Genomic DNA, 17,630 nt, shown 5'->3' with positions numbered 1-17,630 from the left:
ACTATTAAACTGCTTAGAATATGATCGGTGCTTAAGACATGTTGGCTGAATACAGGAACTACTTCTCATTTTAAGACAGTTGATCTCAAAGTGATAACCAAGCATACTCAATTCACAAGTGTGATTTCCATACCTCTAATTTTTTTTTTATTAAAGGGCTCAGGGTTTTTTAAAATCCCACCTCCCTCAGGAAAATAATGTTCAGAAACATGTAAACAGAATCCAACATGCATTAGAAACAGAATTGTAAAGTTATTCTCTATCTCTCAGACATAAGAAAACACAATCTCTGGATTTCCGCTGCAGGTACACATGCGATTACCTATCACAGACAATTTCCCAGCTGGAGAATCTGGAGTTTTGACTAATCAGAGTCGGATCATCTTGTCTTGCAGCCCCAAGCAGCTGGTCTGTACACACGTCACACTCGTTCCTCCCGGTGGCAAAGTTCCAGTAGGGCAAAGCAAAGGACTCATTGCCAGTGAGGCGCTAAAAAAAAGGGCATGACCAGTCATTTAATTCATGTCATCAGATAACAACAAGAAAATGTATAAAGCAAAGACTGATATGGGTCTTGACCAAATACATAACAAAATTAATAGAAACTAATGTTTGGACCAACCTGGAGATCTCTTTCCAGCCACAACAAATGGTAGCGGTGCCAGGTAACGAAGGCGGGGCCTTGGTGTGAGAAATCGATGGCCTTGTATGGGCGCCCTGGTCCTAAAACAATTGGGAAACACATTAGAGGTCACAGAACAGATTTTTTAAAATGTTAAATGTTACCTGGGAGCTGCTGCAGAGCCAATAAATCTGTGATGTTTTAGTCGGAAAACAACTTGTTAAAATTAATTAATTATTTTTTTTATTGAAGTATAGTTGATTTATAATGTTTCAGGTGTACAGCAAAGTGATTCAGTTTATATATATATATGTATATATATATAAATATATATATACATATATATATTCTTTTTCAGATTCTTTTCCATTATGGTTTATTCCAGGATATTGAATAAAGTTGCCTGTGTTATACAGTAAGCCCTTGTTCTTTATCTATTTTTTAAAATAAATTTATTTATTTATTTATTTATTTTTGGCTGCGTTGGGTCTTCGTTGCTGCACGTGGGCTTTCTCTAGTTGCAGCGAGCAGGGGTTACTCTTCGTTGCAGTACGTGAGCTTTGCAGTGGCTTCATTGCAGTGGCTTCTCTTGTTGCAGGGCACGGGCTCTAGGCGCGTGGGCCTCAGTAGTTGTGGCGCACGGGCTTAGTTGCTCCGCGGCATGTGGGATCTTCCCGGACCAGGGCTCAAACCTGTGTTCCCTGCATGGGCAGGAGGATTCTTAACCACTGCACCACCAGGGAAGCCCTTTATCTATTTTATATATAGTAGTGTGTATCTGTTAATCCCAAATTCCTAATTTATCCCCCCCTTTCCCCTTTGGTAACCATAAGGGAAAACAACTGTTTTTGTCATTTATCTCTCTGAAAGCAACAACAACAAAACAATCTCAGCAGCAACTAGCAGTTTCAGGATAAGTTCTCCTTCATCTCTCGAAAGTTTGATTGGCAGCAGAGATCCAGAGAAATTCAGGTCATCTTAAGAGCTCCTGTTATAAATTTAATTTTTAAGCAATGTTTCATGAAGATAGAATGAGTATCCCCCAAAATAGATCAAGACCTAAATGAAATATATTTCTAAAAGACATTTTCTAACCTATTCCTCACAAAAGCATGTATTTATAGGGAGGGATTAATGAATAATAAAGCAACTTCAACTGCACTTAGTCCAAATTCAGCACTTATGTAACCAAAAGGCACTTCCACGGATTCTGCCTCAGCCATCAATCAGTTACAACTATTAGCGGACAAGCATGGTTGCCGAGGCCAGAAGAGAGAAAAATACATTCCAACCAATTTGGCTGCCCTCTGGAACTGCCAATTTTAGTGAAAAGCTTTGGGAGATTTAATGACCTCCTTACTGCCTGTTCCATCCTTCTCCCTCTCATAACAGGTTTTGATGGTTATGTAGAAACTTTAGCTAACTTTAGTTGTTTTTCAAAGTACCCATGATAACTTCAGAGAGATGAACAGAAATGAATATAAATTTAATTCCTAGATGCAACCAGAAACTATAGTTTTCTTTTCCTCTTGAGAGACTACCCTCTCATAAAGCAAAAATTCCTCAGAGTGATGACAGGAAAACTACAAAGGTTTATAGCCAGAAGAGCCTCCGTATCTACCGATAAAGAAAGGCAGATGTTTACCTATGAGGCAAGTTTTAAAAAGACACTGAGGGGAAAAAACTGCTGTCACTGATGTTGGCTACGCAGCCCTTTGTAAATATTTTAATGCAAAACAGAGTTTAAAGTTCTCAAAACAAAATGACGAGGGGGAATCAAGTGAGAGGGAGCGAGCGATAAACACAAGGACAGATGATTTCAAATGAGAATCTTACTATTCAAAGTGAGATCTGTATCTTCATTCACCCTGACCCCAAAGAGAAGCCCCAGGAGTGGGGATAGTTTCAAATAGAGCAAGAGTTCAGGAGAGCACTGAACAGAATCTGGACGGGACCCCAGCCCTCCTGGAGCTAACTGGTGGCTATGGCTTTCCCCTAACTGAAGATAACAGAGGATAAAGTTTGATGTACCAGATTCATGACGTTCCTAACAGACAGATCCCATCCCAGGACCCAGTTTTTAGGATCTGGAAGAGCAGGGTGCCATTTTCTCAAGCATCCAACCTAACCGTGGTTCAAAGGGCTAAGCCAAGCTACATTGCTGTGGCTCAGCTCATGCTTTTCCTTGACAATTCAAGTCCAAAAACCCTGGGAGTTACAGCAGTGCATGGGCACCACGAGTGATGACCTGAAAGTCTCGCAACTAATACATGTGAGTTTAGTGCGATACACACTTCCAATACCAATACTCTAATTCTGCACCAAGAAGCTTCACGTGCTTTTAGCACATGTTCAGTTAATTCCTCTAATTTGAAGAACAGGTCAGAGAAGGCTTCCATGGTCAGATTTAGAAATGTTTTCTTCTGGAATCAAAAGGAATTTGCCTCCACTTCACCAACTCTTGCCTTTGAGGATGAATAGCTTCGGAGAGAAGAGTTTAGACCCTGAACCAAAAACACAAACTATAGGAGGGAACATTTTCAAATGTCCGCAGCCAACGTCCAGGGAGAAACCACTGCATTCTAACATCGGGCAGCATCTGATAATTCAATGACTTTCATAAACCTAATTCTTCCTTGATTCCTTGAGAGGTTTTTCTCTTGTCAATTAACTTGCCTGAAAGTACTTGCCACCCACCCACCCATCCCCAATCCCAAACCTATAATAAAATACCTTAAACTCAGGGGAAAAAAAGCCTCACCTAATAATGTATCTCTAACGGAATAATAATGGAGCCACACAAAGAAATCATAAATGCTGCAGTTGGCGATCTGTGGCTGGGTGCCGTTGGTCCCGAGCAGGCCTAGCCAGTGTTGTGTGGTGATCACGTAGTCGGGATGCGGCGTGTTCTTTGCGAGGTCTAAGGAGCCCAAGAACTGCTCCCGCTCCTGAGGGGTCAAGGAGTGGATATTCTGCCGGACAACCAGGGGTTTCTTCTGATCGCAGTTGGGGCCAGTCCAGCCAAACTTGCAGTCTCCACAGTTATAGCCTGCGAAGTTTCCTAGTGCATTTTAAAAAATAAGGGATATAAGTTATTATGAAATATTGAGTATAGTTCCCTGTGCCATAGAGGAGATCCTTGTTGTATCTATTCTATGCCTTCTTTGAATGACCATAGCACTTGTTGTCTGTATCATTTTTATGTCTGTTGTTGATTTGTGACTGAAAATGAAAAATTTCTATTCGTTCATGTCCTGGCCCTTCCTTAAAAATGTGTTCATTTATCTATTTCATATTTATTGACTACATCTTAGACACCGTGTTAGCTGCTGGTTCTAGATGTTAGTAAAATATAGACCTTCCTGCTCAAAAGGTCACAGTATTTGTGGGAAAACAAAAAAATGAACAACCTATGTCTCAAAGAGCTTTGTACTTCCCAAAGAGAACACACCTAGTAGGTACAATAAATACATGTATCATATATTAAATAAATAAATAAATAATAAAAATTAAGGGAAAGATGGAAGAAGAAGTTTATGTAGTTTGGAAGACATTTCTGGGGTAGAACAGAAGAGAAGATCAATTGCCTTTCCTTACTCTCCTCTTGAAATGTTTGTCTCTCCAAGTGGACTGAACACTGGAGAGTTCCTAGAAATATTCCCAGCAAAGAAATAGGACAGGAAATGAATTCCATGCTGTTATGAGCTGAACTGAGTCTCCACGAAATTCATATGCTGAAGTCCTAACCCCCAGTACCTCAGTATATGACTATCTTTGGAGATAGTGTCTTTAAAAAAGTAAGTTAAAATGAAGTCATTGGGGGGAATGATCATTGGCTAATCCAACATGACTGGTGTCCTCATAAGAAAAGGAAATTTGGACACAGTTACCGAGGGAAGATGATGTGAAGACAGGCAGAAGACACCATCAACAAGCCAGCAAGAGAGGCCTCAGAAGAATCCCAGCTGCCGACACCTTGTTCTGGGACTTCAGGCCTCCAGAACTGTGAGGAAATAAGTTTCTGTGGGTCACCCAGTCCGTGGTCCTTTGTTATGGAAGCCCTAGCAAACTAAGACACTGCTGCCTTCCACGTTCCCTTCCTCTCACGGGTCATGCTGGGTGTCCCTTCCTGGGGTTGAGCTGCAGCCTTGGATGTCATCACTGCTGGGCCCCCCTCCCCTGCAGCACATACAGAAGGGCTGATGCAAAATAGGTCATTGATTTAGAGAAGGAAGAGAATATACACCAAGCTAAAGGTGAAGCCAAAATAAATAAGCTGATTTCCAGGAATTTAGGTGAAATCCAACATTTAAAAAGCTGGTTTATTTCACAAAGGAGACAGAGTTAAGACAAAATCAATGGAGGCTGGCAGGTGAATTAGCTGCCATGGTGTCAGGAAGCGCAAACAAACGGCTCTGCTTTGCTTGTTATCACCCCAGGGACTAAGTACTAGTCATACCAAGCTCTAAGCATCTTTCTGATTAGCATCTAAAGTTTAAATTATCTTAGCTTGACTTTTCCCTTTTTAGCCTTGATTATTGCTTTTGGTATGACCAGCACCTCATTCCTTAGGTGGTAATAAGTTAGAATAAACATTTAAATATCATTGGCGTGAAATGTTGAAACAAAAAGGGATAATAACTCTTATCTCCTAGGGGATGAGAGGGGTTATGTAAAGCATTTAACGTGAGTGACAATCTCCCTTCCTTCTCTTCCTCCCCCTCCTCCCAGATCTTTTTACTTGCTCTTCCTTCTGTCTAGAACACTTTTCCCTCACAGTCTCCCTACATTCCTCTTTGCATGGGTTACCTATTCCACCTTTAAGCTTCACGATGGGCTCTCTACAAGGCCATTCCCGATCCCACACATCAGGGTGATGATCCCATGCTGTGCTCCTATGACACCTCATATGTCCTTTTTCATTGAATTAATCATGCCAACTGTAGACATCTACTGGTCTCAGCTACAGGCAACTGGAAGGCAGTTATCCTGCTGCCTAGGCCTATGCTTGGCCTTGTACAAATGAATATTTCTTTAATGAATGAAAGAAGCACAAAGCCAAATCACCACAATGGACACTTTAAATATCTTACTACTTTATTTGTCAATTATATGTCAATAAAGCTGAAATTTAAGCTTTTTAATTAAAAAAAAAAGGAGTATAAAGCATGTAGTAGATGATTCAATAAGCCTCAGTTTTCTTCTTCCTTTCTCTCCCTTGTGAATTAGAAGGAAAAGCAGGCTCTGCAAATAATTTTGATAAACTATAAGTACCAAAATAGATGCAAGTAAATCATACTATGACCATAGTAAAGAGAGGGTTATTTGGATCTCTAAAGGAAAAGAAAATTTTCCAATAACATGAAAACAAAATGATTAGCATGTGTCCTACGTAAAGAAAATGCACAGGCCTCCTCCTCTATTAACCCAATGGATTTTTTGATGGTTAAAGAAAATGTCCTTAAAAATATCATAAGTAGGAAGAATTTTTTTAAAAAACTTTGGGTTCTATGCTCTTTGTAACATACAAAATATTCTACCTACGCTTACACAGCTTATTTGTATTTTCCTATTTCAACACCAAATGAGAACATAAGTTTAAAAAAATTACTTAAAAGGGAAAATTCTACTAGTCCCAAGACTGAAAATCAAGTTCTTGAATAGTGTGCATTAAACATTAAAATTTATGTTGATCACTTGGGTGAAGCTATTAAATATAAATTATTTAACAAATATTTATTCAACAGCTACTACAGTATCAAATGCTATGCAAGGTACTTCAGGCTTCATGGAGCTTGGCATCTATTTATTTTCCCTTGGGATACCTACTAAAATTGTATAATATCTATTTTTAAAACATCTTTGATTAAAATGTATTCCTTACTTTGGCAGCTTCTATAGGAATAGAGTATTTTTTGAGAAACGACTGAACAAAATGCATGTGAAGAATACTAAATACCTAAACTTCCAGCTGTTTACCTACAGCCAGGTGATTGGAGATGAATGTGTAGTCATAGCCCTACAATAGGAGAGCAATTCCTTCCTCCAAAATGCTAAGAAATAGCACACACAAATTTCAAAATAGTAAATTCGATACGTTTCTAGATTTAAAGGCATAAAACTTGTCTTTGAATTTTGGGGTCTCATTATTAAAATTGAGTAATTCATAACTTAGGTCATGAGTTTTAAGGTCTTTGCATTTTCTCTACCATGATTCTTTTTGGTTGCTAGAAACAAAATTACCAATAACTGATTATCTCCCTCATTCATTTATTCAACAAATAATTTATTAACACCTAATACTTAAAAGGAGGTCAAAACTAATCATGCCCTGCTCTGTGCACCCACAGCTTTATGTACATTCATGCAATTGTCACACGTGGTAACTTTGGACTTGACCTCTCAAAGCCTGTCCTATTGGAATAAGAGTTCTACTTCATCGGGTTCTTATGGAAAGCAATCATGTTAATACAGAGCAGTATTGGTACATAGTAAGTTCTATATGAAGTGTTACCATTACTAGTTTTACCAGATACCACTTATCAAGTCGTATGGTCTAAGTATTTGTTTTCGTACCTGTCTTACTCATCCACTACACTGTGGACACATCAAAAATTATGTTGGGGTTTCTTCCCCTTTGTACCTGAAGGGCCTAACATAATTGGTGCTAAATAAACATTGGTTGGGTGGCTGATGAAGGAGTCATGAATAACTAAATAAAAGGCATTAAGCCCTAGAGGATACAAATATAAGGCACAGTGCCTTCATCTAGTGGGACGAGGAACATGGGTGGAACGAAATATCAATGCAAGTCTAACTGTGGGAAAAGTGAAAACAAGGATTAACCAAACACCATGAATGACAAAAGACAAAATGATTAATTCTGACTCAGAAGACCAGAGATGCTTCACAATTATGTTGAACAGAGACATCTCATGAAGCCAGAGTTGCCCCTGAAAAGCAATGTAGAAATGCTAATAAGAAAGCATTTGTGTGGATTTGAGCTCACCTATGACCCATAAATGTATTTGATAAAAAATCCCTTTTCCAGCATGTCTCAGAGAAAATATATCCCACAGCTCTGCAGTCAGATCCCTTTCATATTTGAGCTTCTAAACCTGATTTAAGGAATTTGTTAAAATGCAGAAGACAACTGAAAAGTGCAATAACATAAAAACCTAGCACACAAAATGTTTATTTCTTTAATTTAGATTTCCTAGTATTTCCTAACATCAACTTAATGAGTTAAATTTTTCCATTAGTCCACCAATAGCAGCAGCCAAGATATAGATATAGATACAGATATAGATATATAGATATATAGATATATAAATGAAGGGCCCTTTTAGAAAGGATTGCATTATCTCACTGGGAAATGGAGAGAGAAAAAAGAAAGGATCCCTAGATACCAGTCTATCACTGAGTATGTCCTTGAGTAAAAATTAAATTTAAAAAGACAAAGTCTTATACCTACTTAGGACTGGGGAAAAAATGGAAAGAGAATGAGAACAACCAAACAATGCACGATCCTACATGAACTGCATCAGCTCAACCTCCAAAGGCTATAAGATTAATTAAGCTTAAAGACCACCGATTAGTGAATTTACAAGGAGCTCTAAATAGCCTATTCCTTTTAATTAGAGATTCTATTATATTAATAACAATACTTTATACTCACATGAGGCCTTTCATCTACAGAGTTCAAAAGGATTTTACAAATGTGGTTTCATCATTATCCCCATTTCAGAGATTGGAAAATGGAGGCACTTAGTCACTTGTACAAACAAGAAGTTCTCGGCTAATTGTTCATAAACCATTTGGTGCACATATTTTTCAAAAATCCAAAGACCCAGCTGCAGCTGGTCTATGCTCAGGAATGCCAACTGGCCTATGCTCAGGAGTGCCAACTGGCAGGTGAGACTTGGAAAGTGATTGGTTAATGCCAAAGTCTCCTGAAATTTACCACTTTTTGACAATTAAGTTCAGTAATTTTGGGGGTTCAATGTATCCCCACAGAGAATAAAGAAGTTCTCTCTGGAGAATTTGAGCACATAATTTAGGGGTTTTTTTCCCCCTCAGAGTTTGCATTTATTTCTTTTTATTGAGCTAAAATCTTTTACCAACTTCAAGATCGTGGAGACTATGGGTTTTTGTGTTTTTTTTTTTTAACTTGTGATAAGAATAGCTAACATGAGATCTATCCTCTTAACACATATTTAAGTGTACAATACATTATTTTTGACTCTAGGTAGAATGTTGTACAGAACTCTAGGACTTATTCATGTTGCTTAACTGAAACTTTATGCCTATTGATTAGTAACCCTCTACTTCTTCTTCCTCCCAGCTCCTGGTAATCACCATTCCATTCTTTGATTCTATGAATTTGACTATTTTAGATGCCCCATATAAGTGGGATTATTCAGTATTTGTCTTTCTGTGACCGACTTATTTCCTGAGTATAATGTCCTCCGGGTTCATTCATGTTGTTGCATACTGCAAGATTTCCTTCTTTTGTAGGGCTGAATGGTATTAAGTTGCAAATACATACCACTTGGCGAGGATGCAGAGAAATTGGAACCCTCGCACACTATTAGTAGAAATAGTGGAAATGCAAAACGGTGAGGCTGCTGTGGAAAACAGTATGGAGGTTCTTCAAAAAATTAAAAATAAAACTATCATATAATCCAGCAATCCCATATCTGAGTATTTAACCAAAAGAATTTAAATCAGGATCTCAAAAAGATATTGGCATCTGCATGTTCACTGCAGCATTATTCCGAACGGCCAAGATGTGGAAACAACCTAAATGTCCATCAAGAGATGAATGGTGTGTTTATCTTTCCACTGTATTAACAAAGCTCAAGGTCATCAACAGTCTGGTTGCTAATATACATTTCTTCATTAATAAATTTTGGGTGACACCAGAAGAATCCCAGTGATTCTATTTGCAAAAGAATTTTGAGGCTACCAGAGATCAGGTTTAACTTCTGAAGACTGCCTTATAAATCATGAAGAAATTACTCTAAGAAAGCAAGCAACTCACTCTTTAGGGAGAATAAACTGAAAGACATGTGTCTTGCTTTGAGGCATATGACACATCACGGTGATTATTACGTATACTAAATAGCTGTCCAGCTCAGTCACTAAGGACCTAGCCTGGTACCCTGAGGCTCAAAGAAAAAGACCATCTAGCCAACATGAGTGGAGCCATCCAAAGTTGGGATGGAAAGAGCTATGGTCCTGAATGAGTCTAGACAGATCAAATCCTGGAGGAGGGAGACAACTTAGGTCACTGTGACCCTAATTTACTGACACTTCTAGAGGAATATTTATAACCATTCCCTCAGGACAGGGAGACTGCAATTATCTCTTCTATTCTGCCATCCTTGATTCCTTCCATCTCCACTTTTTAAAAAACTTGCTAGTCAGGTCAGAAATATAGAGTAGATGGTGATAAGGAGAGTTAACAGTTATATCTGAGTTCCTAATGTCTTCTGCCCCCAGGATTCTATAAAATGGAGATTCCCAACCTTTGTAACTTGTGGTACTCTATCATTAATTGACCTGGAAATAAGTTTTCTAGAAGAATTTTTGAGTCATGGACAAAGAAGTCACTGTGTAGTGTGGTTTCCAATCCCACAAGTAATATGAAACCTGCTGCATCTCATTAGACTGAAAAACCATGAGAATCTACAAGATAATGTCTACAGAAGCAAATGCTCAACTAGCTTAGAAAAAAATGAACAGTATATATTCAACATGCTATTAAAAACTTTTTGTCACAATAATACCCCAAGACAAAACAGTTCCTTTGAATCACAGAATTAACAATATGACTACAAAATGATTATAAAGCCAGAATTTTTTTTCTTTTCCATTATGGTTTATTACAGAATATTGAATATAGTTCCCTGTGCTATACAATAGGATCTTGTTTATCCACTGTATAAAAAATAGTTTCAGAATTTGTTTAAGTTAAAAAAATCTGATATCATTCCTACATCAACATCACAGCCCTTTGTACATTCCCTTAGTTTACCTTTTTATGTCCTTACATAGCTCAATTATCTGTATTTTCCTATGTTCCAGCATCATATAAGAACATCAATAAAAACATAATTTCAAAAGGAAAAAACTCTTGTGCAGCTAGACACTGTAGAACAGTTTCCAAGGGCTTTGCTAAAGTTACGGCTTATGTTTTTTGTGTTTCACATGCCCTGCCAGCCTTTGAGTGTTTATCACTGCTGTGCATGTTTGCTGAACACTGGAGGGGAGGCCCGCTAAAGAGGATTTGAGATGGCTCAGAAGAGCCGGAGGATTAAGAAGTGCACAGAGATTTCAAAGAACCAGGTAATAAGAGAGACCAAGGTCTAAACGAGGGACACTGAGCAAATTTTGAAACGCTCACATCAAACCCAGATAAGAGTGAAAAAAACCACTTTTATCTAATAACCAGCCTCTCTTCTTCAGCTCGCGGAGAAAGCTCTGTCATGCCACATCTCTCCGATGCTGGCAAAATTACAACCCAGTCATAACCTTCACGAGCAAGACGTATCCTCCTTGAGACCTGTTCAAATCATTAGGAACGCTGAGACTCGGACTACAGAACACCTACCCTCGACGTCTGTCTTCCAGATGCCACGCCTCACCCACCACCTCTTCAACAAGTGCAAACCCATTTCAGAAGGAGAGGGCACTGAATCCATCTTGAAAGGATTTGCTCTGAGTTTCAAAACTGACTCTTGGGCTCTTTAGCTTCCCCCTCCAACAGACAAGCCCATGGTGTGTCGGCATGCGTTCCTATAACCAAGCTTGGCCCACGGAATATTTATTTAGGGTTCATACCTAGACATACAAAGGGTGTGAAGAGTGTACCAAGACATCAGCCTTACTCAATTCCCTGCCTACGATGGACCAACTTGGTTTGCTTTTCAAAGCCTAGTCTAAGCATCTCAAGAGTCCCATCTCTTCCTTGGAAGGGGCTCCTTTCCCAGCGGGCCTGCCCCCACCCAGCTGGACGCATGCGCACGTCCGCCCGCCTGCCTCACCTGTGCACCTGCAGGTCCGGTCGAAGAACTTCCGTGGCCACCGCTCTCGGTCGTCCTGGTTGCGCAGGACGTAAGGACCGCTCCAGGGCCTGGTGTCGGTCTGCACCTCCGCGCACTGGCCCCGGCCCTCCCGAGAGCCGCAGACGTCGGCCGTGTCGGCGCCCAGCGGCGGGCAGCACTCCTTGGCCTGCAGGCTGCCCACCGTCATGCAGACGCGGGGGAACTGCGCCCGCACCCGCGGCGGGAGCGCACAGCCCAGGCAGCCGAGCAGCAGCCCCCATCGAAGGGGGCTCATGGCTTTATAATCGCGAGGACTGTCTCTCGCCTTCCACTCCTCGCCTCTCTCCTGCTTCCTCGTCTTCCACTCTTGAGCTGTTGAGCATTCACCCGGTTTTTGATTTTTTTCTTTGAGGATTTGCGGTTTGGGGGGTATATTTTTGTTTCCCGTTCTATTCCTCTCCTCTTGAAAAAAAGACCCACAAAAATTACAGAACCTGCCTGTGTGCACGTGTGTACGTGCACATGCACAGACTACTTTGCGACTCAGACCACTAAAACAAAGTTAATTCCATTAGAAGCACCTCTAATGGCCAGATTTAATGAGGGTAGCGCTTCTCACCGCCTTCCCCCGTGAAATCAGGCTTTCTCTAATTGAGTTAATTGACGGAGCGCTTCAGTCATACTACTTATTATACTGGTATTTCTAACCCCCCTCCTTTCTTCCTTAGTCCATGGCTTTAATTGCCTTGAACTCAGTTCAAAAGCCAAACGCCGTTTCGCCTTTATCCTGCCTTGCTTGCCAAATCACGGGGCCTTGTGGGGTTTGTGTAAGGGCTGGGAGAAGCCTTCATTAGGGGGATTAGTATTAGACAAATCCTCATCGTTAGCACATGACCCAAAGTGCACAATGAAGTAGATAAAGTTTCTGGCTTTGTTTCAAGAAGGCCAAACCATCTTCATTATCTGGGCTCATGTGCTCCAGCCAAGCTTGTGACCTCAGACTTCCTGGGGAGTCAATAGATGCAGTGAGCTCGTCGTCAAAGGCCCTTCATAGACCAGCCCCACTGCTAACTGCAGCTCACTCCTGACTGCACCCTGACGTGCGTGAAAGACCACTACAGGCCATCACACAACTTCACAAATAAAGAAACATTTATTGAGGGCTGATGAACAAGGAATTGCTTTGTTCCACAATTCACAATGAAGGACCCTCTTCCCTCCAAATAATAAGGTACTATTCTCCTATTCAGCACGTCTCTGCAGCAGATTTTTTTTTTTTAATTACACAAAGTACCATGCCACCAGAAATTCAAAATTGTCATCGTCTAATTGTCAAGAGGCAGTGGGACAATTTGGAGCAAGGGCTTACAAGTAACGTCTTTTGATTTATGTTAAAGTTAAGCATTGTCCAGCTTCAGTCTAGAAGGCAATGCCTCCCCAGTGCTTCCAGAGGCAGCGAGGGGAGCGTCCAGATGGGCAGCGGTGGCCACCTGTGAGAGCATCCACACTCCCTCCTCATGGTGGAAACAGGACTCTCTTAGTGCCATAAGGGTCTGTGCAGACAGCTGATGCAAAACTGCTTCAGACAGTGTCTAAGAATGCTTTCTATTTGGGCATGAAGATACAGAATGTCATGTCCCAAAGCAAATTCCTAACTGAAAAACATTTTTATACAGCTGTTCCCACCCCATGTACTTCTGTGTCACCCCTATGATATTAAGTTGCTGCGACTAATTAAATGTTGGACTTAACACAGAAATGTATGTTCTCAACTCTGACTGTACACCTTTGCCAGTTTGTAGCCCAAGCCCATTGAAGTGGACCCTCTGAGGGTGTGGCCCAGACATCAGCATTTTTTCTAAGTTCTCTAAGCCATTCTAATGTGCAGTCTGAGGTGAGAATCACTGGGTCAGAATAAAGCAAGGCTCCAAAGGAAATGCTGGAATCAAGTCAACTGAAATATTCCATGTGTGTTCATTTCCTCGGGCTGCCTTAATATATTTCTACTAACTGAGTGGCTTGAAGTAGCAGAAACGTATTCTCTCACAGTTTTGAAGACCAGAAGTCCAAACGCAGCGAGTCGGTAGGGCTGAGCGCGCTCTGAAGGCTCTAGGGGAGCGCGCGCTCTGAAGGCTCTAGGGGAGCATCCTTTTTGCCTCTTCCAGTTTCCAGTGGCTGCTGCCATTCCTCAGCTGCCTTTGTTTGAGCCCACATCATTCTAATCTCTGCCATAGGACGTGGCGTCTCCTCTCTGTGCTTTAATATTGCTACCCTAGATGGAAGCCCTAAGCAGGTCAGAATAGAGTTAAGAAATCCTCATCTTGATACAGGAGCCTAGCTAAAGTAATAATTTGGGGTCCCTCCTCCCATTACATTAACTGAATTATCTTTTAGTATCAAGCCATAAGCCTACATGAAGGCATGTCATCGCAAAATATCATGTGAAATTTGTAAGGAGTTTTTGTATCATCTCATATACATCACAATGTCATTTTTATGAGGATCCATGGGAGAGATTTCTCTCAGGGTTCAATTTCCAGAAAAACGGTGCTTCCCCGTAGCAACTAGCTTGTCCTGAACTTTTAGATCCTATGAATCTTAGGATAGTGTCTCTTTCTTTGCCTTGACCACTTATGACGCTTAGAACCAAATTCATAGCCCCATGTCTAGCAACTGATTCACACAGTGTTTTGTTTGATATTTGCCTTCCCATATGTTCTTAGATATGGAAAATTCTTATTTTATCCTTTTGCAAATTTATGTATTTCTCCAGTCTATCTCAAGTTGCTTGAAAAAGGAGGCGGAGAGATGTATAGATGCACACATACATTTCTGTGTAAGTCCAACAGTAATAAACTCCCAGCCAAATTGTTTGTAAGCAAGCCGAGGCTTAGAGAAGAATTCAAAAAGTATTCCTGAGAAGCTGGTGTAAGTAATCAGACATCTAAGGACATAAGCCTAGAAGATCTCAGATCATGAGTATGGCTGTAATTAAACATTGCCTTATTTACAAAAAGGAAAGTCTTTGCTAGAAACCGAAGAGCAGAATCCAGGAGGAAATACCTCATGGGCGCATTGAGACCATTTGTTGTCACCGGAAGCCATAAAATCAAGGACTATTCTATGGAATGTTCTGAAAGCCAGTAAAGAGAGGCAGCTGTATATCACAGAGGGAAATAATCTGAGTAGAAAAGTGCCTTATCAGAAAGCAATATATTTTACCCTTTTCTTTTACAGTTGAGGCAAGAATCTGAATGAAAATTTATGTTCTGCATACTTTGATTTTGCATCTCAGCATCTAGTACGATCTTGCACGTGAAAAGGACTCAATGCGCGATTCTTTAGAGAATTTGTGGACAATGCAGGGTGGACATGAAAAACTTTGGAGGTAGGATGCAAACCATGCCTTTGCTACGTTCAAAGGAGGAAGAGATGGCTCAGAGCCTGGTAAGCAATCAAATGGGGTGGTAAACATTTTAGAGCCGTAGCTAAGATTAATACAGAGAAATCATCATCTGCATCTTTCTCCTTCTTGGCAGTGAGTTGCCTGCTCCTTCTCCATGCCCCTGAATGTGAAAATCCTCCTTGTTTTTAGCCCTGCTGGACTCCTCTGTCTGATGCTTTTTGATCTATTTTCTGCAGACACATCATGGGGAAAAGAGATTACTTTTTTCCCCTGTGTCCAAATTGTTTCCTAAATGCTGGGCATCTGTCCTGATAAGGGTTTTGCTTTCTACATCTAAAAGCTTTTCTTTTCTTCGTGGTGTGAATTGTTCTTCAGAGGAATCAAGGGTTAGGAACGGGCTGTGTGGTTTCTGTTATTTCGGTTGGATGCATTTTTTCCCTCTTGCATGTATTTTTTGATAGTCTATTCTTAAGCCTGTGTTTATACACCAAACAGGTTTTTTTAATTTCAGATTTTGCATCACTCATCTTTATATCCATCTCAGTTCCTTGTTATGCACACTTGTGCCTTCTAATCTTTATTTTATCATTTTGGCTTTTATCCTTCATCCTGGTAATGGGTATTCAATATGGATTTTTTTATGTGTACCTCTATAATTTAATGACTGACTTGGGTAAGTAATATAGCTACTCCCCCTACAAAATACAGATCTGTGGAAGGGAGAGATTCGCTCCCCTTTCTGCCCACTTCTGATCAAATCTATCAAATACCACCTATACATTTGTAAGAGGTTGTATGGCCTGAAAATGTAAATTTTTTACACAATTTTAGTACTAACAGCTCCACCATAGTTTATAAATGTATGATTAAGACAGTTTGGGATCTGCAAGGATCACCAAAATATAATGTCAAGAGAAAATCATAAGATACATAACTGTGAATTCACTATGCTAACACAGTGAGGGAGTGTATGTGTGTGTGTGTGTGTGTGTGTAAATATATAGAATATACACAAGAAACTGGTGGAGTGGCTTTCTCTGGGAAGGGGGCCTAAAGAGCTGGGGAACCAGAGAGAAAAGGAGATTTGTTTTCATTCTATATTTTTGTACATTTTGAATATTGAACCACTCACATGTAGTACTTACTTTTTAATCATAAATTTAAAAATTTAAGTTAAAAAATTTAGAATGATGGGTATTTGTGAGGATGACACTATATAAAGGAACTTCCTGTAAGTAGTAAAAACAATGTGGCTTTGGCACATCACAGATTTGTTTTCTTGGTCTTGGTCCTGCTACTTACGAATTCAATGGCCTTGGACAAAGTAGTTATCCTCTCTCAGCCTCAGTTTCCTCATCTATAAATCACATTCACACTTACACACATACACACATCTAATCCAAGAATCTAATTAGAAGTCCTTTTCATAATATGTTTCCTCTGGAAACTAAATCAATACTTCTAATTTCATCACATGGAAAATATTCTTATCTATTATGCAATATTACCACCCAGAAATGAAGAGAACTGTTCTTTCCTAGATTCTGCTGAATTAATTAAATGATGATGTGCTATGTTTACAGGTACGCTATTCTCTTAGCCTTAGAACTTAGGAATCTCCATCATTAATTATAACAAATATATGTGTGGACAAAGCTTAAATAAGCCACAGAGACCGGGTAAACCAGATTTGAGGCAACTCATTAATTTCAAGAGCTGACAAAGATGAATTCTATCATTAAAAATAAGAAAAATAAAATAAAATAATAAATCTTCAAAAAATACTTGACCTGAATCTGATACTTTATACCAAGCTCATTATTTTATCACTGCTGTCCAAAAGCATCTAACCATGGTGCCTGACGCCGTCTTTGGAAAAGATTCCTTCTTATTTAATCTCATCTAAACTAATTCAGTTACTTTTAATAGGCCAAGTGCACACATACACACACACACACACACACACACACACACGAACACACAAATATACGTAGCCCAAAAGAATAACTCTAAACTTCCAGCTCATTTTATAAGCTACAAAAAAGAAATACATTCTTACAAATCAAGGCAGACAGCAACCTACTAAATTTAAATTTTGCTGTTATGAATTCTTCTTTTCTAAAAAGTGTTCTAATATAAGAAGAACAGACTGAAAAGTGTGCAAAACAAGATAATTTATTGGAGATTTTGGTTTACTTCAATTATAAGAGGTGCTTATAATGACATAATATTTTATAGTCATAAAAATCAATTGAAATTTATGAACACCAACTGTCTATTTATGCCACAGAAATGGATTTCATCTTGAGCAGGATGATTCGAAGCCCAAGTCAGAATTCAGAAATGATGTAGGGGTGAGAAGTCTTCTTGGTGGAAACATGTTTTTCCTCACTGAAGACTCAAGGAAATACAAAGCTGTAAGTGAAGAAGCAAAGTCATGGTGCACATGGGAACAGGGAAATACAGAAGGTGAAGCATTAAGGAGTAAAATACACTTAAAAAAAATACCTACATTAAAAAAAAATAAACCTCCCTCTATGTCTTCAATTTCCAC

General features: G+C 39.6%; 1 protein-coding gene across 1 annotated transcript in view; it reads right to left on the bottom strand.

The window, feature by feature from the left end:
* The window catches only part of DCT (dopachrome tautomerase), a 30,679-nt gene extending 18,714 nt beyond the window's left edge, over positions 1–11,965 (bottom strand). The window contains exons 1-4 of the mRNA XM_061170724.1: positions 11,671–11,965; positions 3,384–3,683; positions 623–723; positions 323–489 (exon numbers count right to left, since the gene is read on the bottom strand). Of these exons, the coding sequence (XP_061026707.1) occupies positions 323–489; positions 623–723; positions 3,384–3,683; positions 11,671–11,965 (863 nt within the window). The remainder of the gene's footprint in view (positions 1–322; positions 490–622; positions 724–3,383; positions 3,684–11,670) is intronic.
* Positions 11,966–17,630: the final 5,665 nt, after the last annotated feature.

This window comes from Eubalaena glacialis, chromosome 16 (assembly GCF_028564815.1).
Source record: "Eubalaena glacialis isolate mEubGla1 chromosome 16, mEubGla1.1.hap2.+ XY, whole genome shotgun sequence".
Lineage (NCBI taxonomy): Eukaryota > Metazoa > Chordata > Mammalia > Artiodactyla > Balaenidae > Eubalaena > Eubalaena glacialis.
This window is presented reverse-complemented; position numbering and strand designations above follow the sequence as displayed.